General features: G+C 36.0%; 1 protein-coding gene across 1 annotated transcript in view; it reads right to left on the bottom strand.

The window, feature by feature from the left end:
* TTC27 (tetratricopeptide repeat domain 27) overlaps window positions 1-16,319 on the bottom strand; it is a 114,381-nt gene that overhangs the window by 20,583 nt on the left and 77,479 nt on the right. Inside the window, exons 11-13 of the mRNA XM_088524196.1 lie at window positions 12,674-12,769; window positions 10,461-10,583; window positions 4,567-4,794 (exon numbers count right to left, since the gene is read on the bottom strand). Of these exons, the coding sequence (XP_088380322.1) occupies window positions 4,567-4,794; window positions 10,461-10,583; window positions 12,674-12,769 (447 nt within the window). The remainder of the gene's footprint in view (window positions 1-4,566; window positions 4,795-10,460; window positions 10,584-12,673; window positions 12,770-16,319) is intronic.

The raw sequence follows: 16,319 nt of genomic DNA, 5'->3' as shown, positions 1-16,319 counted from the left end.
ACCAGCAAAAAATGATAATTTAGGCTCAAATCCTTTGTTAATGCTTGCCACCAGTAATTTCCAGACAAGTTTCTAACACGACTAAATGATTACAAAATTCTCCAAAAAGTCTAAACAATCCTTTTCTATCTATGGGAATACACTTCCAAAATAATCTCTTTAGAAGTATGGCTGAATAGTTGAAAATTAAAAAAAATATAAAGAGGCTTTTTTTTTTTTTTTTTTTTTTGCATTTCCAACAGCTTGTAATATTCACGTATTCTGAACATACATACATTTTTTTTCCAGAATCTAGTAAACTCTTAAGTAAAATATTCACAACAGTGCTCGTTTAGAAGCTGATTTAAAATGAAACAATCCATACTCACGGTACGGCAGAATTAGTCTTTGAAGTTAGTAATTACAAACAATATTTAAGAGCTTGACTACAGTGAAATCCTAACTACAATTACTTGTTTCTGTCATAAGTTGAGAGAATCAACTGACAAATCAGCTTCCTTTGAACACATCGACAGAATGTATTACAGTTTTCAACCAAGTACAGAGAGATTTATCATCTTCTCCAATTAGACATTCAAACTCAATTCTTGATTGTTTAAGTTACTTTTATCATTACAGGATGAGTAAGAATGAGAATTCCTGAGAATAAGGCTCTTGTTGCATTGTGCAAAGCATTAGATTCCAGATGTAGTTGATGGCAAGCTCCTTTCTGAAGTGTTTCCCAAAGCTGAAAGAGGACTTATCTGCCCCACAGCTAAGAAAAAGAGGAGAAATTGGGAGCCAAATTGTCTGGTCCCATAAATAAATATTCTTTTCTTGCAGACAGTAACATGGTACGTAAAGGTGTGAGCATAGAAAAGTTATCATGAACATTCGATTTCTGGAAAAAATTCAAGTGTGACATGACCAAGTATACACTGCTTGGAACCATACACGGCTCAGAGCAATAGCTAACACATCTGTTATCCAACCAGTGTAAACTTTTTACGTGCATTTGATCTCCTCTCCCTTCTCTTTCCCTAGCCCACTGGAATTGTCCCAGTCCATCACTGCAAGATGCTCTCAGTGCAAATGCAGGAGAAACAGCTGCCATACATTAAGCACATATTGAAACAAATCAGGGCAGTAGGGCTAATCGTATATACCTGAACTGGAAATCTGAGGTCCTTTGTGGATTCTCCAAAGTCTAATCTTGTGTTTGGCTCAGACTGTATGGACCTTCTTCTAAGACTTCCACCAAATTTGATTCAAGATGGCCTTTTTGGCCTTTTGGTATGCAAATTTAAAAGAGGGTTGACACATAATTATGTCATCCATTAGATATTTTTGGGAATCATTTGTTTCAAGTCTAGAAAATTCTTCCTTCAGAAAGGTTTCTGGTAACAATTAAAAATTCTTAATTTCTTCGTAATAGGTAATTCTTCTTCACTTGATGAATCATTCTTAATTCTGGGAATACTTCCCGAATGAATCTTCTTTGTACTAAAGCTCTTAAATCTAAAATCATCTGCCTCTCTCCAAAAGACATCCTGGAATAGGAAATAATTCATTCTTGCAGTGACAGAATACAGACAGACTTTAGAAGACAGTGATGTGTCAAATCCCCATTATCCATTTGTTCAATCTATTTGTTTGAAACCATTCTTCTGCATCTTAAACACAGCTTCCCGAGCAACAAGAGGAGGAAACATTCATTTTCCTATATGGACTAGACTATTTTTCTTGGATTGCCTTGCATTTTGGGCTTCCTTTGGATGGGAAACATGCACACACACACAAAAATCTCAGCAGTGTACTTTTCAGATTTGAGTTCTGCAGGCCAACTTCTGCTGTTCTTTAATAGCCAGAAGTCATCCTGATTTCAATCATTCAGTCTTACATGAAAAATAATGTCTATATTTTGGCATTTCCAGACAAGGTAAGGGAAATGAAATACAAGGGAAACTGGTTTTGTTCCTTTTAGCTTTACATTTTAAGGCATATATAATCATAAGTTATCTGGAGTTCATTTGAATAGGAACAGGACTATGATTCACTGGAAAAAATATACATTACTGAAATACTGAACAGCTTTGGGGTATATGATTTGAAAGGCTGGAGGCCTCTAAAATTTTCTTAAGGCAGAAGAGCAAGAGATTACAGGGAACTCAAAGCAGCTTACACACTATTCTTTGGAGGGCAAGAAAAAAATAGTAATAGGTACCAAAGGCACAAAGTATACATATAAAAACCAAAAAGCTGTTTTAAATTTTCAAGACCTTTCACAGAACAGACCTTACTGGGATGTGATGTAACAACAGCTGAGAAAAATAAAGCATCTCTTTGCAGGTGAACAGTTTGCAAAGCACCTGTCAAAATCTGTTGGCAACATCAAGCAAAATCTCTTGACTGAAGCTTCAGTTTTGATGCATTATTGTAATACAAGCTACTGTCACCCTAAGTATAGGGCAGTGCCTCTCAGTAGCTCCAGAGCAGGACAGAACAGAACACTTGAAACTGATTTCTGTGGGAGAGAGGTGTGTTTTTACTTCCTAAAGCCAACAGAGGAAAACATAAGGCCCAGAAGAGTAAATGGTCGAAAGCAGGAAGTTTAAAAGGAAACTACTTTGGAGTACCACTTAAAAATAGAATGATTTGACATATTCAGCGAAGTTTCTTACATTATATATACTATATATAACATTCATTCACTATCCCATTGTAGTTGAAGGTACTAATTGGAACCTATCATAACAGATATTTTAAGATGAACTGGAAAATTTAGTATTATTTTAAAATTTCTCTTAAAACTTGCTTTGGTCCAACACATAAATGCATGCCTTTGGGGTAAGTACAAGTCTGTTGGTCGGGGACAAGCAAAGACTAAAATAAATTTAATATGTCCAGATCATTTCTTTGTAAGACTTCTTTTCCTACCCTCTCTAAATACATCTCCAACAGTTTCTTTTCAAAAAATTGTTGAAGATTGTTCAGCAAAGAATTCAATTCAGAACCTGTGTGATTTCTCCAGGATCATTAGAATATTTTGAAATTCCTTATTCACTGCTACTGTTCACTCAGAAGTAACAAAATAGACCCAGAAGAACGTCTGTGTTTTCTTCTGTACTAAAATGATTCTTCAATAAAAGATTTTTTTAAAATCATTTTAAATTCATATAAGGTTCTGTCTGTCACTGCTTTAATTACCTGACACTGCCTTGGATAAGTTTGCTGTATTCACATAGCAAATGTCTAAAAGTATCCCTGTGTCTCTGTCGCTGTTCTCTTCCCACGAAACCTCTTCATCTCTTCACTTCCTGTATCTTCTGTTCCTTAGAACAGCTTTACTTCCTGCAAACCTCTTTTTCTATTATCAAAAGTAGTAACAGCTACTAATAGTTGTTGATACAGACTATAAGTAACTACAGAAGGAAAAGGGAAGCCATGAATATCACTTATCTATGAATGTTTATGATCATAGGCATGATTTCCATAGCGCTTTTACACTGAAAAGATGTAAGTATAGAAAAGGATCAGCTCCAGCTTGAGCAGAAATTACGCACAGGAAGCAAAGGGGTGAAAGGCTTCTTTCTTGGCATACCAAGGTACATTTGTTAGACAATGATAGACAGTATCTCTGAAGTGCAACATCTGCAGAAAACTGCAGCTGCAATCTGTACACTAAAGCAAAGCAAAGGAAAAACTGGTAACAATATGGATTCAGTCACATATAAAGGAAAACATGTGATTACTCCAAGTAGTAAGATAGAACTGTCTTTCTCACCTGGCAAACACTTTTCCTTTCCCAATTGGGACTGAATGGATTAATACACTTTTTTAAAAAAAAATTATATTGCTAAGAACATTTAAGAATTGATACAATCCTCACTGAAAGAGCAGTCCAGTTCATATCTGCAGAATGCTAATTAATGCTCTTCGGCTTTCTGCTAATGTAATTCCTAATGCTGTCCCTTGGATCATTCTTTGCAGCGGATTTTCTTGCAGGAATCCCAAGGACAGCCAAAGGATGATGAGGTGATAAAAATGCAAGTGAGAGTTTCATTTTAGGTGGTTTTAAACTGCAGCTAAATTTAGCATACTCTCAACTGCAGAAGAAATTCTATTTTGTAGCTAGGAAATTACATTATGTGAAATAACAGTTTACATAAAGATTAACATAAAGAGGACCTGCTGGTAAGAAAGACTATGAAACTATGGCACGTCAACCTTCTGCGTTCTTTTGCAAACGCTTGTCCTTTAACACCAGGGACTGAGGAGTGGTCGTTCAAAATGATTTCTCTCATTTCTTACACTTCTGCAGAATAAGCATTTTGTCTGATACTTGTTCGTGATTTATTTCATGATGATTATTAATTTTAATCTCTTTGAAAGAGAAGAGCTGTACAAAGTCTTAGGTGCGTTCAGGACCTGAAGGTGAAGGGAAGTCTTCATTTCACTGCGCTACTCTTTTTCGACAGCCTCCCCGTCTCTCATACTTACCAGATGAGAGATTTGCTAAGAACAGCATTAAACTGCTCCCTGGACAGTGTGTGTGGAGCTGCCGCTCTTGCGGCACCCCTCGCCCACCTGCATGGGGTTGATGCGCACGGAGCGCTCGAAGCACTCCACGCACTGCGGGAACTGCCGGTTGCGGAGGTGCAGGAGGCCCTTGGAGCGCTGCGCCCGGGCGCTGCGGTGCCTCGACAGCTCCCAGGCCTTGTCGTAGTACTGGGCGTCCTTGAGGACGTCACCCAGCAAGCAGTAGAGTGACGGCGTCTCCTTTTTCTCTAGCTCTCTTCTCAGTATTTCTTCGGCCTGGTGCAAAGCAAAGAGATATTAGTTCACTAATGAGAAAATTTGCTGCTTGTTGCTACCGAACAATATCACTTCAGTATCCTAAAAATCATCAGTGAATCGTCAGCAGTTTGGGGTTCAATGTACCAAGAAAAATTCACTTTAAAATATCTCTTCATAAGTACTATTGCCATTCCTTTCTCTCTAAATATTCTCCTAACATGTATACTTCCATTCAATTATGTATAAAGATCAATCTCTCCATTGTTGCTGGTTCTGACAGTGTTGTTGTTCTACACAAAATGCAGATGTTACTCATATATCTAAATGTTTAAGATAAAATATACTCAGAGCATATATAACATTTAGAAAAGGCAATACAAGCTGTGTCTTCCAGTCAAACAACTGGGTTATAAACAATTTTCAAAAGCTCTTTATCTCAAGGTCACTATTCTCATCCTAACAGCAAAGTTTTTGTGTCTTTTTTCAAAGAGGAGATAGCCTGCCTAGGCTTTTCCAAAAGATAAGTATGCAGGACAGATGATCTGTTGTTCAGTCAGAACTCTTACATCAGTCCCCCACTGCAGAAATGTAACATATATAATTCAGTGCAGTATTTATCTGCCTTTTGAAAATATCTGTTTGAACAATCTGAAACCACCACCAGATCTAACATAGCCTAGCACAGAAATAGGTTTTGAACCTTTTAAACACTATTCATTCCCCTGCCACAGCTAGTTTTTCCAACAGGAAAGCAGTGTTTATCGCTGCATTTAAATTATTAATGCTTTTCTTGTTCTTCTGAGAATTGGTTTCTTTCACATTCAGATAATCTCTAGAGAATCAAATAAATACTGCTATATGAACTCTCCTCTAAAACTCATAGATCCCATTTGAAAATCATCTTTAGTGGAATGACTTAAATTATTTTACTTTGTTTTGAAATTTTTACATGTCTACTTCTAACGCTTAACTCTTACTACAATCTTGGTTAAAGAAAGTAACAGAAATAAAAATGTACAAATGCTTGAAGTGCCCAAAAGTGAAGAGAGTGTATTGTTTATAGATTGGTAAAGGGATGTTTAGCTGGCAAAAGTGAAACCAACTTAAGAAAATTACAGGCAGAATATGAGGAAAACAACACAAAAAAGTGCTTTTAAAGCAGCTATGGAACAGTTCCTCTAAAACATATGAAATGCCTGTTGTCTGAGGCATTCAGAGTCCGCCGAGCCTAAGCTCTAGACAGCAGAGCCTCGTGGGGAGGCTGCCCTTGCAGAGGGCACAGCAAGATGACATCCCCCCTGCTCTGCCTCCTCCAATTGCTGTGACAGATTAAAGGGACATAATCCAACAACAGATATTTTCAGTGAATTGATCCTGAGCAGAAAGAAGTTGACACTCTATGATCGCAGTAATCACACTGGGCAAAGGGGAAGCTTTTTTTGTCTTCTTTTCTTTTTTCCCCCCCTTTTTTTTCCCCTCTCCTCTTTCAAACAAAGAAAAAGAGTGAACTTTTGCTGTGTAAAGAGCAGTGAAGAGTGCACTGCGTGCTGCTCCTTTACCTCCTCTGGAATAGGGCCCTCCCAGGCTTAGCTCCCTCTCGTATCCTAGTGCCTAGCAGTAATAACGCACTAGGCCAAAAAGCTGACGATTCACTAATATTTCATATTTAAGAGCATAAAAGCATCATGTTCTGGTCTAAGTTTCCAAGGATCCATTGCCAACATAAATATTTCTGTACAGAGATAAAACAGAATTAAATAAGCAGAAATCTGACTTACTCTTCTACTCATTAGCTATCTGATCACCCCTCTGGCACGTTACAAACTGTTTTATCACTTAAATCTGTAAAGGCTAATACAAGGGATCATAACTAGGGACAAAAACAAACAAAAAATTATTCCTGAAACCTGCCTTCTACAAAACCAGGCAGGACTTTAAAACAAGATTTCTCATTTTGCTGCAATATTCCTCTCTGAGTTCACAGCAGATTGTTTTCAAAAATACACATAGTCTTTAGTAAGAACTTTGCAAAGGGGCAAATCTTATCTTGAAAACAGAACTCTATCAAGAAATATTCTCCAATCAGTTGATAAAGTTTATATAAAAGGTATCAGGGATTATTAATATGACCATTAGGGATATATTAGTCACCCTTTAAAGAGATCTTAATTATTAATGGCATTGTTTATCTAAATTAAACAAGACTTGATAGTAAAAGAATCAATAAAAAGTTATATAAAAAAGAAATTATACAATTCTTGCTGATCAGAACAAGCACGATTATAACACGGATTCTCACAAGGGTCTACGCTGACATGGATGGAAATCAAGTTTAAGATTCTTCCTACATTTGCCTTCCCAACCTTGAACATTCACTTGCCTGCAACATCCATGTGTTTCCAGCCTTAAATTTCACCTGTTTTATAAGAGCATCTATACAAGCCTCGTATTACAATGATCTACCCACTCTATTATATAATAATTCAATTCTCTGCTACTTAAGGGTATTTCTTAAAACACTTTCATCTTTTCTGTTTGGACAGCATTTCCTAGACTACCATAGAAGTGGCATGAAGGAGAACTGATAATCATGGAAAGAGGTAGTGAGAAAAGGAGACTCTTAAATTGAAATCTCCTTTTCTCTATAATTTCATGTATGACCTTGGGCAAGTCATTTACTCTCCCCTCTAACTTTAGTAGCTACACATAGGGAACATTTACCTGCTTTCAAAATGCAGTGGAAAGCATTGAAGTTTTTGAATTCTCATGTGCTAAGCAGTATAGCACAATACTTGACTGTGTTCCTGGGAAGCATTTCCTGATTTTAAAGCTAAGTTTCTGAGTTGGTCTTATAATTGTGCTTCCTTGCTCAAATATTCTGAGACAGTTGTGGATATTTTCAGTCATAAGTTTATCTTGTCATGACAAGGGAAATAATGCTGCAGAAGGTGGGCTCCTGGGGATGCTCGTCTAAAACCTATATACAGTGCTGCTTTCCCTATGCTAACAGGATCATGGGGATAGACACGGAGCTGAAAACAGAGTTGCAGGACAGCAAACAGGCTGATGCTAAAAGGCAACTCTCATGAATCCGGCAACGGTCAACAGCTCTACAGTGCTCTAAAGCGCCTGTGAGGGAGAAAGTGCTCACTTCCACTGGGAGAACTGAAAATTCTTCATTCCAGTACATGATTTTTTTCTCCCTCTCTCTCTCCAGCAAAATAAAGTCATTTTAATTATATTTTCTTATTTCAGGCAATATTTTTCTACTTCAGGTTGAGAGACCTTTTAAGCCTTAAATCTAATACAGCTGTTTGTTGCCAATAATTCTGTGAAGATCTCTGGGGCTCACTCACAGTTAAAAGGAAATGAGAGAGGGACACAGTAGAGAATCTGACTTTTTCCACACCAGTTTTCACTATATACATGGAGATTAATGCCTGCTTTTCAACTAATCTGCTTGAGGAATACAAAAAGTATAACACTAATGACAAGGATAAAGAGACTGTCAACATAATGATTTTATAATGCCTTTTTTCCTTCTCTCCTTTTTTTTTTTTCTGTGCTCTGCTTCACTCATTGCTTAGCACTGTTCCTCTTTCCTAGGCTCACATTATCATACCAGTTTATACTACTTACAGTCAGCTTATGAAGTAATAAATATAGAATCATAGCCAATAACAGGAAAAGATCCACAAACAAGCCTATTAAATATTAGTGACAGCGTACTCAGCAAAATTTATACTGCTGTATATCCTTTATTACAATTGAGAGAAGTATGTATTTTCCCATCATGGAGCTTTTCATAGCCATATCTACATGTTTTGTTTCTTTAACAATGAATATTTCAATGAATATCTGGCTGTTTTATTAGTGTTTTTTTCCTTCTGTTTTAAAATTACTCTTTTTCATATAAAGCTGTTATCACTGTAAGACATGCAGAACTACTAAAACTGTTTTTAGGCACATATATGCTAAGGTCAATGTTTACTGAGCAACATACTGCACTTGTAGATTTTCACAGGCTTCAAAAGAATAACTACCATGTTTAAAAGCTAAATATTTTTGCTAAAGCTAAATGTTTAATGTAACCAAAAGCTAAATGTAAAGCTAAACATTAAAACATTTTTCATGAATACGAACAGTACAGACTATGAAAGCTTTCTGATAAGGAGCACAAATACTCCTCTTAGCATGCAGACAAATGTTTCTAATTTTTCAGCTTTTTTGATTCAAAGCTAACTTTGCCTCAGCACTACTGTTATTTAGTACTTACAGAGCATTTCTGTTTTTTAAAGCAGTGCACAAGCACTCATTCTAAACGCATTTCTAACCCGTTTCCTGCGTCAGATATCCTGTCCTATTCTCCGAGTGCCATTTTCATAACTCCCTGAGGGCGGTTTGTGAATGTAACTAGGAGAGAATGTATTTCCAGGAAATGGAAAATACTGACCCCTCGTTCTCTACTGTACTGAAAGGATCCTGATATTAGCATACCAACCCCAGGGCATGCATAATGTGGCACAGAGCTTGGCAGTGAAACCCATCGGTCAGTTCACAATAAGCTGAATCTAGGCATCGGTGTATGATAATTAGAGCAAGCATGCAGAGAAATTTTAGGGTTTTTTTTTTTTCCTGTTAATAGAAATTATAGCTCTCTGTCCTGCAAAATTAGCTTAGTATAAGCACAGACTTTGTACTTATAGGCATATACACATTAATAATATAATGACGTTACGATATCAGAAAAGTACTATTGTCTAAAAGGCAGCACTTCTGAAAGCTATAGAAATACTGAACACAAGGTTTGACAGGTAGCATTTTCTAAAATCCTCTTTTCACTGATCTAATAGCTCTAGCAGTAACAGCAAAACAATCAAAAATAGGATAACTGCTACAGGCTGCTACTAGCATTTTTAAACAATTCTGCCATTTACATATAGAATTTGATGATGGCTTTAAATGTTTTTTTTGCCTGAGGGTTACATGTAGCTTCAGCAGCACTAAAGAAATACTGAAGAATTTGAGGAAAACTTCAACTCAGACTGAACAGTATAAAAAGCCTTTCAATCTCAAGAGACCTTTATTGTCTTAAATGTTGGATTCTGTAATTTTAGTAATATGTTAACTTTAAGCAATTAAACACACCAATCACTGATGACACTCTATTGAACATGTTTGTAAAAACTACAGTTATACAGTTTGAAATCAAGGAGAAAAGAAGCCAGATTCAAGACATTCTTCACCCACAACCTCACTGTCCCCCCATCTCAACTGCTACAGCCTTCTCGAAACACTCACACTACACCTGGCTGCACATCTGCAGTTTCTAATTTAATTTTCCCCATATTTTCAAGAATCACTATTGCTATTTTCTCTCCGAATCTAGACATGACATTCTCTCATATTTTTTAATGTATCATGATTAAGTACTTTCTTGCTTTTTAAGTTATTTATTCCCCTTTCATTTGCTCATGATCTCAAATCTTTTTTAGAGTCTAGAGACAACAATGGACACATTTGTCACGTGCCCATTTTTTCTTTAAGAACTTTCCTCATGGTAGTCCTAGAGAATTGAATGTCCTAAGTGAATCGACAGCTCAAATCAGGCAGTTCTTCCTATCTGAGGTCCCACTTCAAGGATGGGACTCAGGATGTCAGCTGTGAAAAGCAGTTTCTCTTACCTTTCCGTGCTGTCCTGCTCTTTCATAGCAGATTACTACATCTTCCCACATTTCCAGCTCTTCAAATATTTGTAAGGCTGAGCTGGTGCATCCCAGCTCAAAGAGCAAGCTTGCAAGTTGACGCTGGAAAGATAAGAAATTTGAGGTAATTGAAAATATTTAGGTGCATACAATAATTTATATATAAATATGTTTATTTTAAAAGGCACTAGGGTCACTCTGACATCTCCAAGAAGCACAGAGAATAAGAAATTATTCTACTTAAATCTCAGGTTGGAGCCTCAAAAATACACATATATCTCCAATAAATCATCAGATCCAGTTTACGCCAATGCCTTAACTTCTTTGATCTAGTTTGCAGTGGAGTACAGAGGTAAGCAAAGGGGAAGGATGAGTTGAACTGCCAATCCTGTACTCAGGCATGTGGCCTGCATGGCTGGAAAGGAGTACTTGCGCTATGCTGAAAAATATGAGGGCGGGAAACAGAAGCTGAAGGCATTCACCTCTCTTCTGGTAACACTTCGCTGTAGCAATCTGAACCTGAAGAGATACATCACACCCGCACGAGGTCATTAACGATATGATTTTGCTAAGTAACCCCTGTCAAGGGTAAATAACTACTGTCCTAAACAGTCACTGCCACCAAGGGATGTTAGCTTTTAGGAAAATCGGTGTTGGAGCTGAGCGCACACTCAACTTCTTTGCTGAGTTTTCCTCATAGATAAGCCAATCGCTTTGTTATTTCAAATTCAGTCTATTATTTCAGCAAACTTGTAAAAATAAATGAGTGATTCTTTCTATATAAACACAAACAACGTATGTTTTCATGACTTTGAAAAATTGTCTTTGGTCTTTTGTTTTTTTGATTTTTGAGAGAGATTAAAATCACACACAGTTTTTCAACCTTGAAGTAAATAAGTTTATCATTTCTCCACGTGAGAAACACACTATTTGGTTTGCAAGAGGAGTTGGAGCATACTGCATAAGAGGGCCACCAGTCATGCTTTGATATCCATACTGTGAACCTTGCCAATAATTTTGTGCTCTTTATAGGCTTGGGTTCAGTATCTGTTACATGGAGTGAGGAGTGACCATAACTGAAAGAGATCCAGTAATCATAAAATTAAGTTGGCAACAGTTCTTGCACAAATATACATAATAAAATCTGTGAAGGTCTGTAACAAAGTAATTATTTGTTAGCTTGATATTAATTGCTTAGAAAAAAATTTCCACCATCTGGAATTAAATCACATTTACTAAACTTGCTCAGAGTTAAATTTGGTAAAATTTGTATAGGTAACACCTCTTTATTACTATAACTAGATGACTGCAGCCATCTTCCACTATAAATCTCTTTTTTAGCATTTCTATCTTTGACCTGGAAAATTGGCATGGATTGAAGAGTGCCACTCTGACAACTGGAAATGAAAACCACATCTGCTAGTTTTATTGCAAGTGCCTGTTGAAAGATTGTGCAGAATAATTTGAAAATGCTAGAAGAAATTATGCTTGTTAAAGCAATATGCACTAAGTTTAGATATCAGAAAGGAATAAAACAACATTAAAAGTAAACAGCATGCACACCATGGAGGTATCTAATGTAAACTGTTTTCTTAAGTTGGTTGTTAAATACATCACCATCAGATAAGCCTGCAATGTGTGGATTTTTATTGTAGAAAGTTTATGTTCAAGATAAACAGTATAGTTTGGGAAAAAGTATCCTGTCTACACTATTGAAAAGGCATATGTCTAGAAAAATATAAAAAGAAGTCACAGCTCCAGGAGTTCTTGTAGTTCAAATGTATTTTTGACTCCTGGACATGGTTGCTTTGACCTTGATACACATCCTGAAAGTGGCTTGCAGTAAACATTCATTTAATAAAGGAGAAAAATGCAAGCAATAAAACTAAGAGTAATAAAGAGCAAGATAATGGCAGGATTATTTTTACAGGAGGCATGTTAGAAGTTTAAAAGATTTTGTCCATTTCTTAATGAAGGAAAAAGGAAAATAAAGAAGAACTACACTATAGAAAATTATTTCTATGTATGATAGAACATGACTTCTGAAAGCCAAACACTCTGCAGAATTTGATTTCTTTCCAGAAAGAAATATCTTTCCGTATCACACTATCACACTATCTCAGCTTAGGAGTCAGCAAGAAAATTAGGGAGAAACATGGACTCTTAAAGCGTCACATGGAGTCGCTTCACACCTGTATGGCCCAACGTGGTGGCACCTGACAGCAGTAGAAAATCTTCATGCGTTCTGATACTGAAGTGGTCATATCTTCAAACTGGTCTGCAAGTGCCTGCAAATGCAAAGAGATTTAGTTGGGGAGTGGGGAAAAACCAAAAACAACAGTGATCAGGACCTGGGTATTCTTGACATAACACAGAAGTTGTATCAAAGTTAGCATGACGACAGCAAGCTTAAAATGTAATACGCTACAGTTGTTTTTCTAATAAAATGAAAATACCCTCACGTAAGAAAATTTTACAAACATTCATGCAACAGCTCTTTTTTAGAGCTAATAATAAAGACCTTTAAGATATTAAAGCTTCAAAGTGCACAAAACAGGACTAAGAACCAAACTTTAAATGCAAACCAAATACTGGAGCATCTCAAAATCTCTTAAGAGAAAAGACTGAAGAGTAAAAATGTGTCCAAGTGGTTTATCTAATGCATTTCAATTCTTTAAAATAGCTTTTCCTGACAATGGTAACACTGATGTGCTTTAAATATGAAATTTCTTATATAAAAAATAAGACACACAATGCTCTCAGTCATGCTTTGAGAAACACGGTTCTAATACAGAATAAATTGTTGTGACAAGGAATACAATTCAATTCAGGCTTTTTGTTTGTTTGTTTTAGGTAACTGGATGGTCTGAAACTGTTGAACTATTTTGAAACCCTTTGCAGCAGAGTAACAGCTTTTGCATAGTAGAAGTGCAGCACTAATTTTTGCTCTGTAAATCCACTGTCAAATTACTTAAAAGGTAAACTCAACAGCAGGAGAAATAATGAGGTGTCAGTAGCAACACCCAAAAAGTAATTCAGAAAACAAGAAAATTCTCTAAGTACTAATCATCACTAAAACTGCACATATAAAAATATAAAAAAGGAATATTAATGAAATTAAATACTAAAGACATTAATTTAATATTAACTATGGAGTATTGAATTAATTGCCTTCTCATGACTCGTCTATCCAAGCCTCTCATATAATTCAGTCAAAGACTTAGAGAGAGCTGGATAGTTTCCTGGTATTTTCTCAGCATGGGAGATGAATGCAGAAAATACAAAGATTTCTGAACGAAAGGAAAACTCGGATATGCTCTCTTTCTGCAGTCCTCACTCTAAATGCACTATTGGTCATCTTCCTAATTTGTACTAAGAATGCTAACAGCATTTGTGTATAATTAAAACTCAATTATGTGATTTTAAACTGCCAAGCAATTTAAAACTACCACTGATTTTAATGGGATTTATTGGGTGCCTCATTCCTTTAATAATAATAATAAAATAACAAAAAAGCAGGTAACAATAACTTAATCTTTTAAATTCATGCTCAGCCTCCTCATTTAAAAAAACCATATACAAAGCATTTAATCTTATTCACATTCTCTTCTAAAATTATCTCCGGAGACTTGTTCCCAGAGATTGCCCAGACACCTACCCAAGAAATGGCTGATGTGTATTTATAGTAAAGAAAGGGACAGACCAATAAAGTCACATTCCTTTGTACAGTTGTGAACAGTCCAAAAGGTGTCAGATTCAAATAACATCTTTTAAATAACATTTAGATAGCTTACTTGACTACAAGCTATAAAACAAATCATGTTTGGTTTTAATACTGCTGAACTGTTCTAACACTATGCAGAAGCACACTTTTCTATATTCTGTAAAATAAAAAATAAATGAAAAGTTGTCTAGTTCCTCAGGTAATCATTTCAAAAGATCAGACATGACAGTAAATTACATTGGAAAATTTTGAAAAGCCTGAAAAAAGACAGAAAATTTTACAAAATATTTCCTATAAAAATTGGAATTACAAAACATTTAAGTTAAAAAGGTTAGTCTTCTTATTTTTATTTTTTTTTTAATTTCTCATGTTTCTAAAGAAAATCTGGCGTATAAAGAAATGTTTATCAAAAGCAGGGTATTTTAATGGAAAGTCTGTAGCCATATCTACTTTATAATGTAGAAAAGTCTAATATAAGTGACATGTTGTAGGATAACATGACTATTAACAAGTTGAATTTTCTCTGCCCCCAAAGTAAATACTATACTCTTCCCCATTTCTAGTAAAAAGTAAAAACATAGGTAAAACATATGAATATTGGACATTCTCTGAAAAAGAAGACTCTTTGCATCAGAGTCAAAAGAACTACAGTCTCAAATTCCTGATTCAGAAGTTCCTAAATAGGACTATGGTACAAACCAACTAAAATTTGCAACTCTAAATGATCTATGATTTTGTGTAAATGCATAATATAAAAAGAATTAAGCTTCATGGATCCTAGTCCAAACCATGTAGGAGACCCTCTTGCCAAGGCTTGAGCTGCCACAGATACCAAATTACTGTGTCAAAATTAACAGCAGAGAGATAGACAAATCCAGTCTGGAAACATCAACTACATAATGACTGTGATGGAATTTTATATCACAAGCAAAGACTACATTATCACTGCTAGTATTTTCAGAATCCCTATAGTTTTTGGTCTCTGAGATCAAGTTTTCTTTGCAACGTAATCCTATTTAACTTCTCTGTGTACTTATAATCATCCCTTTTATATTTTCTATTCATCCAATTACATCTGAAGCCATTCCATCAGGACATTGTCTCTTTTGTTAGAATTTATTTTTAGTTAGCTTTTTGCACGAGATAAACAAATGGCAAATCATCTTCACATTGTTTCTATTCTGAATATATTCCTTCCAGTTTAAATTGTTTACTTAGTTTCTCAAAAAATAATTGTCCCTCAGTATTTAAAACTACAGCTACACACAAGGTTTTTTAACCTGACATTATTAGCATCTCCTGATAAAAGCTTGTTTAGGGCTGAAAAAAAAATCTAAAAAACAAAATGAAACAAAGCATTCTCTTTTCAAAAGATTAAGAAATTCACTATTTACAAAAAACATCTTGAAAACAAAACGCACAGTTTTTACTGCTTTACTACCAGATTACTCACCACACAGTTACCAATGCTCCTCTCTGCTCCTTCTTAGCCTCCTCATGCTCTTTGTTGTATCCCAGTATATTTTATGTCCCTCTTTGGCTTTGTAAGCAGGAAGATAAGACAATTCTTTCCAAAACCTCTCTCACGTCTCAATCTAGAGGATCTTTTCAGCCTGCCAATCAATATCCAGTTATTAGCTCTGGGGCAACCACCCACCAAAGACTCCTTTTTACCTGAAAGCTCCCAACAGCCATAAACCACAGGACTTCCCTATCACCTACCCCTAGGCAACCCCTTGACTGTGGCATTATCTTGCATGGCATTTGCTTTCCTCTAAAAACTCCAAAATGCCTCACTTAGATTTTGCTCAAATTTACTACAGGTTAACTTGATTCATAGCACAGGAAATTCAATATTATCATACATTTCAGTCTTACCCCCTCCTTCCATGGTCCAGCATGTACTACCCATCTTGCATTTTATTTCCCTGGCAGATTTATAGAGAAGAACAAGTGGAAAAGTCAGTCTGGCCTAAAAAGGAAAGTCCAAACACTCAGGGCTACCTGTTGCAATTCTCTGGCCTTTTTTTCCCCCCCTCATCATTTCCTTCTCGGGTATGAACATTCCTTCTCAAAATCCCCCATGTCAACCTGACCTCTCCATGCTCTGCCTA

This window comes from Tinamus guttatus, unplaced genomic scaffold, assembly GCF_059628265.1.
Source record: "Tinamus guttatus ecotype Peru unplaced genomic scaffold, ASM5962826v1 Tinamus_guttatus_pri_ptg000208l, whole genome shotgun sequence".
Taxonomy (NCBI): Eukaryota; Metazoa; Chordata; class Aves; order Tinamiformes; family Tinamidae; genus Tinamus; species Tinamus guttatus.
Note: the sequence above shows the minus strand (reverse complement) of the source record. Positions and strands in the feature narration are given on the sequence as shown.